The sequence below is a fragment of the Fringilla coelebs genome (genome assembly GCF_963513975.1).
Source record: "Fringilla coelebs genome assembly, chromosome: 13".
Lineage (NCBI taxonomy): Eukaryota > Metazoa > Chordata > Aves > Passeriformes > Fringillidae > Fringilla > Fringilla coelebs.
In genome coordinates, this window is record NC_140039.1 from 10338008 (window position 1) to 10354904 (window position 16897).

The following is a 16897-nucleotide window of genomic DNA, read 5'->3' on the forward strand; positions in this document are numbered from 1 at the left end:
GCACATAAAAATATAAAAAATACTCTCAGAAACATTCTTTTTATTCCAACACCTGTAGTACCCTTTGTCCCATTTTTTACACTTGGCAATTTCAAAGTGCTCTCAATTATTTCTACTTTTGCAACTCATTCCCTCAAATGTAATTCCTAATGGACCTAAATTTATTCTCACTTTCTCCATCTTCTTTTTATACCTCTCTTTCTCCCTTTGATTAGTTATGGCACCTTGTGTGCTGTAAGCAACAGCAACACTGAATTTCCACTTATTAAAAAAATTAGTAAGAGCAAATTATGATTATATTTATCAGAGTAGTACAATCTTATAAGCTGATGAAAGCCATGAAGTGACGTGCCAGGAGAATTAATTCCCTGTCAGGAGAATTAAAACTACAGATAAACAGTTCTAAACATTCCACCTATCAGTTGTTTGTTTTTGTCTTCATAAAAGACTTGTCTTTAATCTTGGATTTCATTTCTCTGTTTTGAACACACATGCTACAGCCTGGTTTTGCTGTTGTTTTCTCACTGGATTGTTGGAAAAAAACTAGTCTGTTATGAATCAACCTTCCTTCTCCAAATCACAGTGCAGTAAAAAAGAAAGGAAATAAAATGAAGACAGTCCTGAAATTTTACTGTGCTACAACTAAGAACACACCAATCGTGCTTTGTGTCATACACTACACTGCCTTACCTTGACTGCTGCTTTTCCCCTCATCCACTGCTCAAGTGTCTGGCCCAGCCGCACTCCTGTCCTCCACAGCTGCCAGCTCTTTCTGCCATCTCCCATATCCCTAATCCTAACACCCTGTCACAAGGTAATTATAGTGCTGGCATGACCCCAACATCTATCTTACATCAACAATTCCCACTTGTTTGCTTTACAGGGAATGACGGAATTAAAAATGTATTTGGACTGGAGAGACTCGTTAGGCACCAGATGACCTTGACAAGTGACCTTTCCTTGGTTTCTAGAAAACAGGCATAAATATGACCTTGGATGATGCTCCATGGTGTACTGAAGGAAGACACAGCAGTGACCCCACCTCAGTCCTGTCCCTGCAGCCACTGCTCCAGGAGTCCCCCTGTTCCAGCTGCAACCTGCAACAAGACACGGCAATCATGGCCAGCACTGCTCCGGCCCCAGGACACACCAAACCACACCGCGGCTCCCCAGCTGGTAAACTTGAATCATAAAACGACCAGACGCACACAGGGAAAGCAGGAGGATGTTCAGGAGACTCCAGCAGTTTCACAAACAAGCTCTGCTGAGAACGTGTCACCCCAGCTCCTCCTCTGAGCTCCACCCTTTCACAGAATCACAAAATATTCTGAGTTGGAATCAGATCATCGAGTCCAACTCCTGGCCCTGCACACGGTGCCCCGTGTGCCTGACAGCGCTGTCCAAAAGGTTTGTGAACTGGCAGTCTTGGGGCCATAACCCCTTCCCTGGGGAGCCTATTCCGTGCTCGACCACCCTCTGCGTGAAAAACCTTCTCCTAAAATCCAACTTAACCTCCCCTTACACAACTTCGGGCCATTCCCTCCCCCTTATTTATAAGGGCTGACGGGCCCCGCTCACCCCCTCCCTTCCCAGAGTGGAGAACAGCGAGGGCAAAGCGACGGCACGGGGCCGGGGCTCACTCACCTGAGCGACCTGCCCCGTGCTACCACGTCCCAGCCGTGCCCCTCCGGGAGGAACACGGAACACCGACCCTCTCTCCTCTCCCCTCACTCCTCCCGGCCCAGCCCGCCGCCCCCTCCCCGCGCGCCCGGAGCGGGGCGTGGCCCGCCCGTGCCGCAGCCTCACCGCGCGCAAGGCGCATGCGCGAGGCCAGCCGGTGCGCACGCTGCCCGCCCCCGGCCCGGCCCCGCCCCGGCCCCGCCGCCGCGGCCACACCGGGAAGGGCTCCAGGCGCTATGGCGGCGGCTGCGCGCAAGGTAAGGGGGGAGCGGGGCGCGTCCCATGCCGCCCGTGGGGCCGAGGAGACGCGGGGGGACGCGCTGAGGGAGGTGCCTGACCCGGTTTGTTTTGGGCCCCGCAGGTTGGAGGAAACTTCCCGCGACCGGTGGCCTCCTGAGCGGCAGAGCGACCGAGCGGGAGCGCCCGGGCCCGGCCGCCAGGCCTCTCCCGCCGCCGGGGCAGCGGAGCCGCACTGGGCGGGCGGAGAGCGCGGGGGTGCGCAGCGGGCCCGCCTCATGCGCAGTCACCTGCGGAGGGGCTGAGCGGAGCCGCCGCCGCCGCGCCCCGCGCCGGGGGCTCCGGGCGAGCACTTCCCGGGGCAGCCCCCGCTGCGGAGCCGCCGCCGAGGGACGCACACTGACCCCGCCGCCAGCCGGAGCCGCCGCCGGGGAGCGACCTGTCAGGGCACCTCGCAGGCCGGCCCCGAGAACCCTTCCCACGCGTTGGTTTGTCCCCGGGAGAAGGCGAGTTGGGAGCCTCTCCATGCCTTATCAAGTTCCTTATCTGAGCGGCTCCCAGAAGCTGTAGAGCAGTTTAACTTTATCTGGTGTAAGGGAGAAAAACAGTGTAGCTCTCGCACTCCATCCTGTATCGAGGACCACCTATTCTGCTGGGGTTTAACACACGAAGATGATGAAATGCGGATTGCTGGGTGAACCATTAGGTCCCTGTTGTGGAACGAGGGCTTTGTATTCTCCTTCCAGTTCCTGATCTGTGCCGTGTGAGAGGACGCTAATCTTTCTCCTTCATCCCCCTTCCCTAAACCTTTCCTTGCTTCCATGTTGCATTGGTCAGACTTTTGGTCAGTGTTGTTTACGGAAGGAGGGGGGAAGAAGGCAGTTGAGGTTACAAACAAAAGTACTTGTATGACTCATCTACTTGGATTTAAGACATTGTATCCTTCTTTCACGGGGCCTTTGCTTCTCTCTGAAGGAATCAGATGCTTTTTCCTATTCTTCCAGAGGAGGATGGATTGAAAGTTGTACGTTTTAGACTTTTTTTGGGCCACTGCTGATATTATTAAAAGACATAATGGGACTTTTTCACTGGATTATTGCCAGAATTAGTTTACACACTGAAACAATGAGTTGTTAGGCCTCTCATGATAATATTTGTCCTGCTTTAATATAAAGTTGCTGTGGAGGTGTTTTTAAAATTGTGGAGGACAGTCTGCATCAGAAGAGGTTCTCTTCATCTCTGGTTGGTGTGGCAACCACAATCTGTCCTCGATGCCTTCAGCCTTGGCCATCTTCACTTGCCGCCCGAACTCCCACCCGTTTCAGGAGCGTCATGTCTACCTGGACGAGCCTGTCAAGATCGGCCGCTCCGTGGCTCGCTGCCGGCCAGCCCAGAACAATGCCACGTTTGACTGCAAGGTGCTGTCCAGGAACCATGCTCTTGTCTGGTTTGATCACAAGACAGGCAAGGTAAGATGTTAATTTAAAAACCCTGAAACTGCACGTTCATTTCAGCAAGTCCCTGTAGATTGTGGATCACTCTGGTTTTGTTGTCATAAATGTGGTTGCATAGGGCAGGAGTAAGATTTGTTTTAAAGCGGTAACTTGCCAGGTAAGTTGGTAATTTCTTCCTAAGCAGAAACTTTGAATATTATGAAAAGTATATGAAACTAACAGTTGAAAAGGGTTGGTTGAAAGGCTTGCATGTGTATTTATTACTGGAAATAGGTGATTTTGAGGTGAGACATGTGAATGTGAAAGCACATTGTACCGATATAGTGGTGTCATAGTATTTTTCAAATGCATAGAAATTACTTTTTTATTGGTGTGTGAAAATTGATTGTGAGGAGCATTGAAAAAGGGATTTTAAAAAGATACTGTTCTTGTTTGGCACTCTTCCTACTTGTCCTTTTGAAATTTTGTCAAGTATTTTGTTTGGTTCCAATAGGAGGTTTATTATTGGCAACAGGAGTGTAATGGATGGCATTCATGATATAGTCTTATTGTTAGTGAAAATGGTTTTAAAATACATCGTGTGTTCTTAACTGTTCCTCTCTCAAGTCTGGCATTCTTGTTAAGCAAAATTGAGGGGTCCTGTAGTGCATGTTTTGTCCACTAGGGATTGAACTGGGACAAGCAAAGTTGTTTTACTTAATGACTGTCAAGTTAATTTTAAATATCCAGCGAAAAATTAACAACAGGCAGACTGCAGTTGCTCAGCACTGCATTCTTTTTCCAACTATATTGATGTTATGCTCTAGAACTTAACATGTTCTGAGTCAGGTGGTTTTTAGCTTCACACCAAGTCCTCCTATGAAATGCAGTCAGTGTAGCTCTGGATTTTAAGCAAAATATGGTCTGTAACTCATGCAGATTTTTTTCAGTAGTATGACACAGCATGAGGAGCAGTACAATGCAGTACAAGTTCTTAAACCTTCCATTGTTAACTATCCTATATTATGCAATACTTGGACATGATGGGACAAGACAAGCATTTAATTTCTTAAGGCTGGATTATGGCTTTCAAGTTACCTGCAGGTAATTGTGCAAACTGCTATCTGTATTAAACGTTTAATTAAGCATCTCACTTTGGCTCTATTGTGTATGTGATGTGTATTCTTGGATTCTAGAAAACTTAAGTGCTTGAAATACTTTCAGTGCAGTCTTTAACCTTTCTTGTTTGATTCGACTAAGTAATATGTTCCAATTTATTGTGCTGTTTTTAAATTAGAAAGCATTATGCATATAGATTTTATCAACATTTCTTTTGACTTACAAAGACTTTAAGACCCCCACGTGCTCTATTATGGTTACAAATATGGTCTGTCATTTTCAAGATGGTTAATTTGAGAAAGCACTGAGTGTTGAGCAAGTCTAACTGATAGGCAAGCTTAAAAAATGATCAGCTATGAGAATTTTTGTTTGTTTTTAAATTTCAGTTAGCTTTGGCTTCTCTAATATAGGTTAAAAAATTGTATGCTTACACATTTATCTGTTTAAAAATAGCAACTTAGTAGTAGTAGTTAAAAGGATTGTATTTGATAGTTCTTGAGATAACACCATGGGACAATTTGACAGAGGTCTGATGAAAATTGCCAAGGTGGGCATCTATAGCCATAGTAAATAACTAAAGAATGGGTTTGTGATCATGCCCTGGAATCCACTCCTATTGCATGTTAGATGTGGTGTTGTGAAAGGTTTCAAGCACAGGTATAGCAGTGAGGAGAATTTCAGATTCTGTGCTTGTTTGTTGGCTGTATGGACTGGCTTTTGATCTGGTTGAGTATTGGAATGGTAAATCGTGAGACGGTAGGGTGGGGAAATGCACCATTAGAGATAACAGGTATCAAATGCTGTTGTGAAAAGGCAGGTAGAAGGTACTGATAAATATAGGCTTGATCTTGAATCACAAGAACTACTTAAAAAAATTCTGTGGTGTTTTCAAAATGCAAAGAAAAACATGCCAGAACATTTACGTGCAGGAACACCTATTATCATTGTTTACATGACTGCTAATAAGCACATCTCGTTTAGGAAATTGTCATTATCCTATCAATGACCTATATTTAAACCTGCACAAATTCTCTTTGTCACAGTATTTGTAAACATTTCTTAGAACCTTATATATAGGACATTCATCAATTCTGGGTTTTTTGAAAGATAAAAAAGACCTTCAAATGTTAATTTAGTAATGAGAAAAACCTTCAGCTATTTCAAAATAGTTTGTTAATGATCTGAGACTACAGTTTCATAAGTTGTGGACTTTGGCAATAACAGTTTCAGGCACTACCAGTCACTCAGTCCAGGCTCTGTTGCCTCTTGAGCTGCCTTTCAGTTATACTTTATTACTCTTTTTTTTCTTTTTTTTTTTCCATGAGGGCTTGGAGTTTTATTTTGTTTAATGAATCATGTGAGTGATCCTGTTTACTACATAGTCTGTAAACAATTTTGTCAGTATTATCTGTAAATAGGGGTAGAACCTGAAGAGAGGGAGCATTAGTAAGCTATGTCAAGGAAAGTAGCACAGAATTTTTTTCCTAAGGCAGAGGAAGGTATAAGCTGAAATATGTTGCATAAGTAGACCAAGCCGAAGATAACATGTTGCTTACAGTTGAAAGATGTGAATGTTTATTCTGTATAAAGGCATTTTAATTATGCATGGAGAAAGTTATTTGCCCAGGGAGATAATGTCTATGTAACACCAGCATTATTAAGGTTGAAAATAGAATGAGTTTTCAAGATCACCAATATGTAGCAGTTAAAAGAAGGTACTTAAAGCTGGATTTGCTTTTTAAAATATTTTAAACATAATATGTGAGCCTAAATATGTGTATGATAAAGGTGGAAAGAGATGGTGTACTTGGACTTGGACTTTTTCTGTGCATAGTAATATTTTTAAAGACAACTGGTGCAATGCCTCTTCCTGTGTTTGTAGATAGAGCATAATAACTCCTAGTTAACTAGTGGATTTTTCATGCAGTGATAACATTAGAATATTATAATTAGAATTCATTTTGGTTTTATTTTTTTTAGTAATTACAAAGTTAACGAATTTGGGTTTTTTTAGAGGTGCCTGAAAAAGTGACTCACTAGATACGTAGGAAGTAGATGTTGTGCTGAGTATGGAGTGTTCCAAAAAGTGTGAATCAAAGCAAAAGAAAAAGTGAGCTATACTTCAGAAAATCTAAATGTGTCCAGCTCAAATCACTGCATATGAGAAGAAACTCTTAAAAATAGTGTAACTGAAATAATCTTAAACTTGGTTTTTTGGGTTTTGTTTTCATTTCTAAAAATAAACAAGTGGAAGACCTTTGAGAATTTGTATGTGACTTCCAGGCTGAAATGCTTCTGACAGATGTAGAAGCTTTTAGTAGAAACCTGAAGCTTCCAAACAGATATCCAGACTTTCAAAATCTGGAATTATTCAGTGCCTGATGTTGTGTTGCTATTATAAGTACCTTTTATAGGGAATTCATTGCCACAGTTTACCAAAGGTTCTGAGAAACTGTGAAAAATAAAGTATTTTCTTAGATCTAAAGCACCCCAAAGAACTGGTAATTTTTAATAACTGAAAAAAAAAGTGTAGACACAAGTTGATGTGTTAATGTTAGCTAGTCCTGTTGTTTTCATTTAATTCAGAATGGATATGAATTGAATTGAGCACATTCATATCTTGGTGATGGAAAAGCTAAGTAGTATATTGCAATCCACAGTCCCCATAGTAGTAAATGAAAGTCATTAAAGCTGTGCGTTATGGCTTCTAGACTTACAATATGTGAGATAAAAATACTGCAAAATACTTAAAGAAAACAAGCACAAATACCCCCCAAAAAAAAAATCCAAGAAGAGAACCCAAATCGAACCCATCATACCAAACCCCAACAATTCAAAACAGCCAGCCCAAAGGCACAGCCAGTTTAATGTGATCTGAAGGACACAGTGAAGTTTACTCTGGTCTGTTTGGGATGACACCAAGCCTGGGAGTGTTGGTGTGGAAGGGGTGCGTTGATTGCTGCTCAAGGGCAGCGCTGCCCCCAACACGGACCTGCTGTGCTGAGTGAATGGGGAGGCAGGGGCCTCAGGAAAAACACGGGGCTCCACTTGGAAAGGAAGAACCCCTTGCAGCTTATTAGACCCTGTCTAGCATACTGCATTTCATTTTGGACCACTAATGCAAGAAATACATTGTCAAACAGGAGTTAAGATTAGATAGGTTTTTTTTTGCTGTATTGTACTAGGGAGTAAAGTAAATTGATATGAAAGAAAGCAAACAAAATTAGTAAAGAGGAAATATGTTACTCAACATTGCGTAAAATGTTTTGTGGATATCAAGAACTTGGCACGATTCAGGAAAGCACAGAACATTTTCTTTGGATGTTCTGTTTATTCAGAAGTATTTTAGTAAATTTGTCTTTAAAAAGTAAGAGGGATATGAAAAATGGTATTTAGAATTGTGGGGTTTTGGTGGCAGATTTTTTTTCCTGCTGCTTCCAGTAGAGAATCCTGTATGGTACTCTGACCTATTCAGTGCTGATCTCTATAAAGTGTGTTCAGTTCCCCATGTATCAGTAGCACTTATTTTGATAGATACCATGTCTGTTATTTGTTTTTTCCTCTATTATATCTTTTCAACTTTCTGTTAGGGTTGTTGTCCAAGAGATGAACAAATGTTTTATTTTTCAGTACTCTTGATGTTGCTGTATGCTTGCAGTCTGCAGTGGAGACACTGTCTTCAAAACATTGATTGTTTCCAAGTGCCCTGGGGGACTGACCTGGGATTTGCTGTAATGCACTAAGGTGAAACTCCAGTGCTTAGGTGCTTCTGGTAAGAGGTTAATGTCAGGCAGCCCTCACATACACCTGTTAATATTTTTATGTAAGTGCTTTTCACCCTGAATGAACCATCCAATTTTATACTGATATGATCATGAGAATAGTATGGGGTAGGGAGCTCTTGCTTTTGACCAAGTTCAGCCCCATGGTTTTAGGAGCTGGTGTAGGAGTGCAGGCAGCCATTTATAGTAGAGGTAAGGCAGTGCTGACAAGGATTTCCCTGCAGAGATACCATCTAGAGCCACTGCTGCAGAGTTAATACTGTAATTCTTGGAGCTGATCCATTGCAGTCATGCTGCATCTATCCTGAGCCAGGAACACCAACACATTGATTAGGCTTTAAAAACAAACAAAAATCCCTTTTGTATTTGCAATGAATTTTTACAAACCTCAAATGAATCAGGTTACTTAGCTGGAATGAAGGCCAGTAAATGTGTTTTCCTTAGATCTCTTATGGGATGGTTTGGGTTTGCTCCTGGTCCCAGGCTTATAAATGCAAAACCTTGTTTCCCTACATTTTCATTGTATAAAGTTCTTGATTTTTACTTTTTTATGTGTTAGTTGGGCAATCCAGTGAACCTTTGTAGGTGGATTTACATGGCACTGGAGAAATACTTTGATTTAGGTTTATCTTCTCATTTTTCTTAATGTGATAGCCTCATTTGCTTATTTATCTAATGAAAGTGATTGAATTTATGTATGCTGTAAAGGGCCATGTGGGTGAGGAGTGTCTCTGTCACTGTGTGCTACTTTGGTTGTGTTGATTTGAGTCTGATCTAGCTAGAATTCTGCAGAAAGTGTCGATACATATTCAGCTGTTTCCTTGCATTTTGGATTTTGTCATTTATTTTAATAGATAACATAAAGTGAAAATGATGAGTGTTTTTGGAACCAGGACAGTGAAAAGGAAGCAAGAATGCTGTCTCCATCCTTACAGCTAGCAATTTTACACTCTATTGCTACTAAATTATTTGACTATTTGTTGTCTCTGGATTTTCTTTTGAATCACGTCAGTATTTGCTTCCTGTTAATGTTCACTTGCAGAGAGTTTGGATTATCCAAGAGCTCTGAATTTTGTTAGATCTTGCTATGACCATGCAGTAATTTTCCCAACTTGTCTGTCTTTTCCAGAAACATTTCTGCTCGTGGCAGAATTTTTGGAAAAAGGCTCAGCATTGTCACATTTTTGTTGAATATAGACAAGTGTTTCTTCAGCCTGCTCTAGGAGTGGGAGCATCAGGCAGAGAGATGGGTTGGACTATACCCATCTTGCAAGAAGACATATCTCTCTGCCAGAGGCCCAGAACAGTTTCCTCCTTGAAAAGGAAAATCATTGTGCTGGAGCCAGACAATTAATTGGATACGATTTTCCTGTTGTGTTGTACCAGACTTGTGTGTGATTGAGCAATGCCTTAGAGTTTATTTCAGTCTTGAGAAAGTATAAATAAATTATGAACTTCCAGAAGGCTTATAATAGAAAGTCCAAAATCCTGTAGTAGCACTGTAGTTGAGTGGAAAAACACAGAAAATGCTAGCAGGAGTTTGACCTTTTTTTTTCTTTCTTTACTTGCGTAAAAAATAAACACAAAAAGTTGAGGGATTAGTCAAGGGTAGTTTAGGGCATGAGGAATTTATAAGATCTTTGCAGAGCTAAGGAATATTACAGTATTGATAGTTGAGCTGTGGTGTGTAGTGAAGGGAAAGATATGTTATTCATAGAACTTTTAGGTTATAAAACATTAGCCAACCATTGGAAAGAATTGACAGTTAGATGGGCTCAGTTGCAAATGTTCTAATAGTGTAAAATTTGAGAGCTTGTAAATAAATACAAAAAATAGTGACAGTATTGTGCTATGTTAAAGTAAGTTTTTCTCCAGTAGGAATATCTTTAGTTTTAGTTTTCACATGATGATTCAAATTTGTTGAAAATCTTCAATACAGAAAGTCTTCAATATAGAAAGCATACAATGTCTCATATATAAGAACAGAAGGGTGATCTTTTGCTCTTGTGTTAAAATAGTATTGAATAGAAACCTAAAAATTAACTTATTAGTGGTACATATTCTCATAATTACACTTGTAGTATTTCTTCCATAAAAATAAAATGAATGCAAGAGCTTAAGGTAGAAAAGTTATGGTTGCATGTAGCCATGTACTGAGTAATACCCTTTTTAAAGGAAGGAATAGAAAAGTTGTGTTTCAAATCCAGAATGAAAAGCTCTGTAATGGACCAGATAGATATTTGTACAGCAAGTTCTTTTGAAGACATTTGGTACTGGCTGCTGCTATCTGCATATGTCATTAGTCTTATCTGATACGGAAGTTTTTGCTCTTAAATGGAACTTTTCCAAAGTTGTTCCTTTTTTGGAAGTGGAATGAGCTGAAGTTTAAATCTTGATTTGTTTAAAACTTAGTCTTTGCCATAGTATCAATGTTCTGTAAGTGGTTTTTTTGTTTGTTTAACCCTACCCCATCAGCGTTTGATGATTATGCCTTTTTTTTTTTTTTAATTGGTTTTCTTGAAGTGTAACACTTAATTTTATAGCTTGGAAGCCAGATCTCTTGGTTCTGCAAAGCTGAGCATTTAGCCTGCCTACTTTTTTGCCTTTAAATATCCTGGTGACCTTTCCCAGTAACTCGTGGCACAATTAACTGTCATTCTCTCCTTTTTCTCGTTCTTAGCTGTGATAGTTAAGCCAGAATTTATGGGCAATAGAATTGCAAATCAGTTTCTGTAGTATTACTTGTGATTTTATTCTGCCATTGCTGGGTTTTGCACATTTGCCTACTGTTTCCAGGTGCTTGAAGAATCTGAAAGCTTTCAGGATAATGAATTATTTGTAATTCTTCATGTTTTGAACTCTGTTATTTAAAAATAAGCTTTGTTTTTTTATATCTGATTGTGAAAGAATCAATTCTGCAGCCAAGTTATTTTTGCAGATCTGTGATCTCTGTAGGTAACTCCTTGTTGTGTTCTTTCATTACAGGGATTCCTCTTGCTGGATGCCAGAGGAATTTTTAAGGTTATGTCAATATTAACACATACTTTTAAGGGACAAAGAATAAGTTTGATGAAGTTCCTTTTGTTTCTATGGATTCAAGAACTTTAGGTCATTAAATAGTTAGGGTTGTATCTACTTTGAGTGAGGTTACAATACTGTGAACAAGGGCAGCAAATCCTATGACATGGATGAACTGTCAGAGGATAACTAAGGTTGGTGTGTACCTCAGGAGATGGTCCAGTCCAATCTGCTGGTCCACAGCAAGTCTAATGAGTTGAGGTTGCTTGTGGACTTGGTAGAGAATTTTGTGTACAGAATTAATCCCTACTAGGAAATAAGCTTCTGAGGTCAGTGGCAGGCGTATTAGCTGGTAGATTAGCCTGTGTTGCTTAAGTTATGTTTCTAACTTCCAGTGTATGTATGTATAATTAGAATTTAGTATTATGCTTACCTGGAGTACTTCTTGTATAGTGTAACTTAAAATTAGTACCAAAATGTGTCAGGTAGATTTTAAAAAAATTTCTGGAGGAAAAGAAGCACTAAATGAATGACATAAGAATGTTCCTAATTCCATAAGGGTGGAAATAATACAACACTTTCACTTATAGCTGTCAACCACTACTTCCTTTTTAAGAACTCAAAGGGGAATTTTTTTTTTTTTTGGTCTTCCTCTTAGAGGACCTTTTGTAGACTGCATATTCCAGCACTTGTAAGAGAGAGCCAGGAATACTAATTGTCATGGAAAGGGTATCTTTGGTTTTGCAATCTCTGTAGCTATTCGATGTTAGGTAAAGCTGCTGGTTGTGCTACTTAAGCAGAGCTTTGGTAGATATATAAATATTGTCAGTGACAGTGAAGGCCAGTGATTTGGTCTATGAACTGAGCCCTTCCTATGTAATTAAGGCAATAAGCGATAGGCTGCTATTTATATTAATAATATGTTACCTATAACACTGAAAGGCATGTGGATGTTCTAAGTCTATTTGAATGCTCTTTACCCATGGCGTCATTCTGATCTTTGGTTACATTTATGAATGACTCTTAATTAGAAAGTTAAAAGTATGTGTGCTGTGTTTAGATAACTTCTAACTTGCACATAAACAGAGAAGAAAATGTTTCTGGAGTTTTTGTACTTGAACAAATGCATTGCATCAGCACACAAGGACAACCTTCCTTTCAAAGTGCATGGTTTGATCGTGAATCTCTGTACACATGCTGCCTCACTGACTGAGATCAGCACAGATTGTACATCCATCCTGTGGCAGCATATTGCTTCCTGATCAATTTAATGCAGATCTACATTTTAGCTGCAGATTGACCTTCCCTGACCCCATGTTCCAGAAGTGGGCTTGGGAAGGGTTAGATTAGCAAAACACTGCACCAGCACAGTTGTCCTTTCTCTGAGCCACTCTGGGACATCCACACTGCATTCCTGGGGGCTCCTTAGGTCACCCTCTTCTGGGATTTTGCCTGCTTCACAGGTCAGTGTGAATGTGTCTGCAGTTGAATAATTTTATATGCAGATGTGCAGGTAAGAGAGGTTTTTTTGGTCTCCTCTGGTTATCGAACGTAAGTGTGCTCATTTTCCTTCCTCCCTTTCCCATGCATCTTAATGTTGAGCTTTCCCAGGATAAGTGTTGCTGGATAAATTTTAGATGATCATCTGAGTTTTATAAACTAATACTAAAGGATCTTCATGATTACTACTCTTTATTTTGGGATCTGTAACTTGTAATCTCTTTGATGTGTGTTATGGTTTAAACTTGCATCTTGTTTTATAATTGGTGTTTTGTAAATAATTGCTTTGTAATATCCTTAAAGCCTTTTATGAAGATGTAGTTTGGAGTCTAATGTTAGGGTACCTGTAATCCTGGAACACGATTTCAGGGGCTGGATCTGCTTGTTGGTGTTATGCCTCAAACCTAGGAAGTATGTTAAACCATTCTGCTTTCAATGTTGTTTCAGACAGTTATTATAAGGTGAGCAAAGCTCAGTGGAGACTATTCTGTCTTGTTCAGACCAAAACTTTTCAGACAGTAGAAGGATTTAAGAAATAATAAGTGCTTGGTTATACTTGTAGACATTTGGAAGAGGTGATTTTTTTCAACTGCTACACTCATGCTGAGGTGTCCCAAGTATTCTTTTTCATGGGACAGGATTGTCACATGTAGTGGCAGGATTTTAAAATGTGAATTTATGATCATATATGGACAGAAAATGTTTTAACCTTGAAGTTTAATTGTGTTTACAAACACAGTCAACATGCATTTTTATTTCAAAACTGGTTATATTTAATATATAAAATTATGTTTAATATTTTTATTTAATGATGAGATAGTGGTGACATAGAAAAGAAGAAAATAGGCAAATCAGCTTTCTAGGTATAGTCTCTCTTTTGGAAAGTTCTGCTTGAATTTACAAATAATGTGGTAAAAAAGTCACAAGAAAAACAAATATTTTGGAACATAGGAAGGCACCAACTTTTTTTTTTTTTTAATATTAGCAGTGACAGTATAGTTACTAGGACATGAAAAAGGACTTTACTGAGCATACTGAATCAAATATGAAAAATGGGTCAATTCAGTCTTTTTTGTTATTTTTGGCCCATATAATTCTGTTCTGGGAGTTGGAAAGCTAGAGATGATACAGTGAATGGACAGGACCAACCTGCTACTGATCAGAGTCACAGAAAGGTTTGAGTTGGGTGGGACCTTAAAGATCATCTCATTCCAACACCCTTGCCGTGGGCAGGAACACCTCCCACTAGACCGGGCTGCTCAGAGTGCCATCCAGCCTGGCCTTGAACAGTTCCAGGGATAGGGCATCTTCCAGTTGTTTGGGTTTTTTTCCCCATCATTGTTCCTTTCTTGGTATTTTTTAACTTCATTTTGCTCATTAAGTACTAGCATAGTAGTAATGGTAGTAGTTATTATGATTATATTCCAAAGCAGAAGAATTTCTGTCAGTGCTTTTAATAATTCTTGGTGAAATGTACCATTTCAGTGGAAGAAAAGCATACCAGCAATAAATGACTACAAAATCACAGAGGTGTTAGGTGCACTACATTTGCTCAAACAGGAGTGCATTTTTATCAGTTGTGTCCATGAGCAGGTCTGAGGGCCATCTTAGCAGAGTTCTTTTGGCTTGTCCATATGCTGTGTAAACTTAGGCTGGTGGAGGTGAACTCCTTATTTCCCTCATGCATTGTATTTCTGAGCATTTGAAAGAGTATGAGTACTTGCCTTTTTAATGCAACCTTTGAAGTATGAGCGTTGTTTGCTGGCATCTTAGAAGAGGGAGGAGAAAGTTTATCTGCTTTGATAAACAAGCCTTTGGAAAGAGCTCTGTGACCTTGCTTGAAGAAGGATTATGATGACAGGAATGTCTTGTATATTTATTTTATATAATCAGAAGTGGTGAATTCAGTTAAATGTGGCTTGTTTACCATGTAAAACACTTAGATACCTGCCTACACTTGAGGCATAGTAAGGGTATTATCATTTAAATGTTTGAAAGATGATAATTTACATACTTGTTTAGCATGCTAGCAGTGTATGAAGCCAAACTTACAAGTTTTGAGAACATTATCATTTAAATAACTTGAGTTGTTTTATTTTTTTCAAGTATTAGAGCCTTAGGTTCTGGAGAATATACATGGATGACTGTTCTTTATGAAGATGTTAACAGGTTGTTTCTGCTTGGGTAGAACTGTTAAAGGTGTCCCATAACAGAAAGCCTGCATGACTTGCATCTTCACAATGCTAATGAGAAATTGCATTTTGAAAACTGTGGTGGAATATAGAGTCTTTGTTATTTCCTGCAAAACTCTGAGCTGCAATTCAAAGAGAACTCTTGCTTTTCAGTTTCAGTTCTGCTTTTTTACAGGATTTTGTTCCAATTCAAAAGGTACTTTTTTCACTATCAATTTGTGTTCCTCCATGCTTTCTAGTACCTTTGACAGAACAACTAAAGCAAATAGCACAGAACGAAATCTTGTCAGCTTACACTGTGCAATGAAAATGTATTTTAGAAAATCCAAGGTCACTGAACCGACATATTTCTGAAAATGTTGGTGGTAACACTCAGAGCATGATCCTCTTGCCACCATTAGTGCAGTAATCTAATTGAACAGGAATAGTGAAATGGAATAGGCAGCAAAAAAGCACAGTGAACCCTAACATCACAACAGAGTGTTCCTTGTTTCAAACAGCTGATCCTCTTGAGGCACAGTGAACCTCAACATCAGAGAAGAGTGTTCCTTGATTCAAACAGCTGATCCTCTTGAGTCCTAAAGCCTCTGTAGCAGGGAGTTCCACTCTGTATTGTGTTTTTGTCAAATGCTGGATAGTAACTTCCTTTCATTTTTAATGTATGTATATTACCATTATATGATACTTCAGGTTGGAATTAAACCTCACTTTATTTTTTCTGGTTTAGAAGGTGAAAAATAAAATGTTCTGCAAAATACTGTTCTTTGGAAAGTATTTGACAAAACTGAAGAAATAAGAACAAATCTATGGCAGAAAAGGTTGTGGGTACACTGAATATTTCTAAGCCAGTTGACAGATGCCAGGTGAGCTCTTCTGCATAACTGGTCCAGCATTCATCCTGTCCTGCTCATGTTGATTCTCACACTTGGGCCACTCTTAAAACAACTAAAATTAGACTTCAGCTCTCTTGTCTGTCCTCTGTAATGTCAGTGCTGTCTTCCTTCAGTCTTTGGGATGAAAAGAGTTGCAGACTTTTAGGAGTGACCTGTTTTTTACGATGCTTCCCCACTGGAGTCTGCTGCCTTCCTCTTGCTACTGTCTCTTTCTGCGAAGTGCAAACAACAGTGGTAAAATTCCAGCTTCATGTGCCTTGCCTTCCTCTCGTTGTCCACATGGCTTTGAGCACGTATGGTGATGGAGCAGCCAGACATGAGTCAATTTAGGGGCTGGAGAGAGGGAAATCAGGGGAAAGAGGAAAGGCTGGAATAAACTTTTCTGCTTCTCTTTCTCATTCTTTCTAAATACAAGCAACCAGTTCTCAGGTCCCTTTCTGTGGTTTGAGCTGGTAGCCATGGAGGGTGGCCTTCAGGTGCTCAGGTGCTGTGAGGGCAGGAGGCACATCTGTATAGTCAGTTTGGAGAACTGTAGAGGTGAACTTTGCACCAGTACTGAGGCTATGCTGGGATAGACAATTGGGTGAGAAGAGCACTGAGCACTGAAGATACCAGGGAGTTTACATGGGAAATTCTGCAAGGATGGGATAGAGACAAGGGGATCAGTGTTACAAGTGGATCAAGTGATGCAGAAGGGAATATTGAAACTGAAGAGCAATTGAATACACAATTGCACACTCTAGATTGAAAGTTGCCTTTTTTAAAAAAAAAAAGAAAAAAAAAGAAAAAAACCCAACAGGAAACATGTATTGCTACTTCTCCTTTTTAAATATACTTGTGCCATTAGGCACAGGTGCCCGAAGAGCAGAGTTCTGCGCTATGGAAAAATGATCATAAACATTACAATTATCCTTTAAGGTAACAAAGCTTTTTATTGGTGATTTTCTGTGTTATGCTGTTTGAGTATTTAATTTTTAAAAAATGCTTACTTCTCTCAGGTTCTATTAAAATATTCTTAGCATGTTGAAAAGAGCCATTGTTAC

General features: G+C 39.9%; 1 protein-coding gene across 27 annotated transcripts in view; it reads left to right on the forward strand.

Annotated features, from left to right (window-relative positions):
• The first annotated feature begins 1868 nt into the window (after positions 1-1868).
• Positions 1869-16897, forward strand: part of SLMAP (sarcolemma associated protein) — a 73692-nt gene continuing 58663 nt past the window's right edge. For all 27 annotated transcript variants that reach the window (XM_084214463.1, XM_084214443.1, XM_084214451.1 and 24 more), the window contains exons 1-2: positions 1869-1937; positions 2042-3386. In XM_084214463.1, coding sequence (XP_084070589.1) covers positions 3189-3386 — 198 coding nt within the window. In that variant the 5' untranslated portion in view covers positions 1869-1937; positions 2042-3188. The remainder of the gene's footprint in view (positions 1938-2041; positions 3387-16897) is intronic.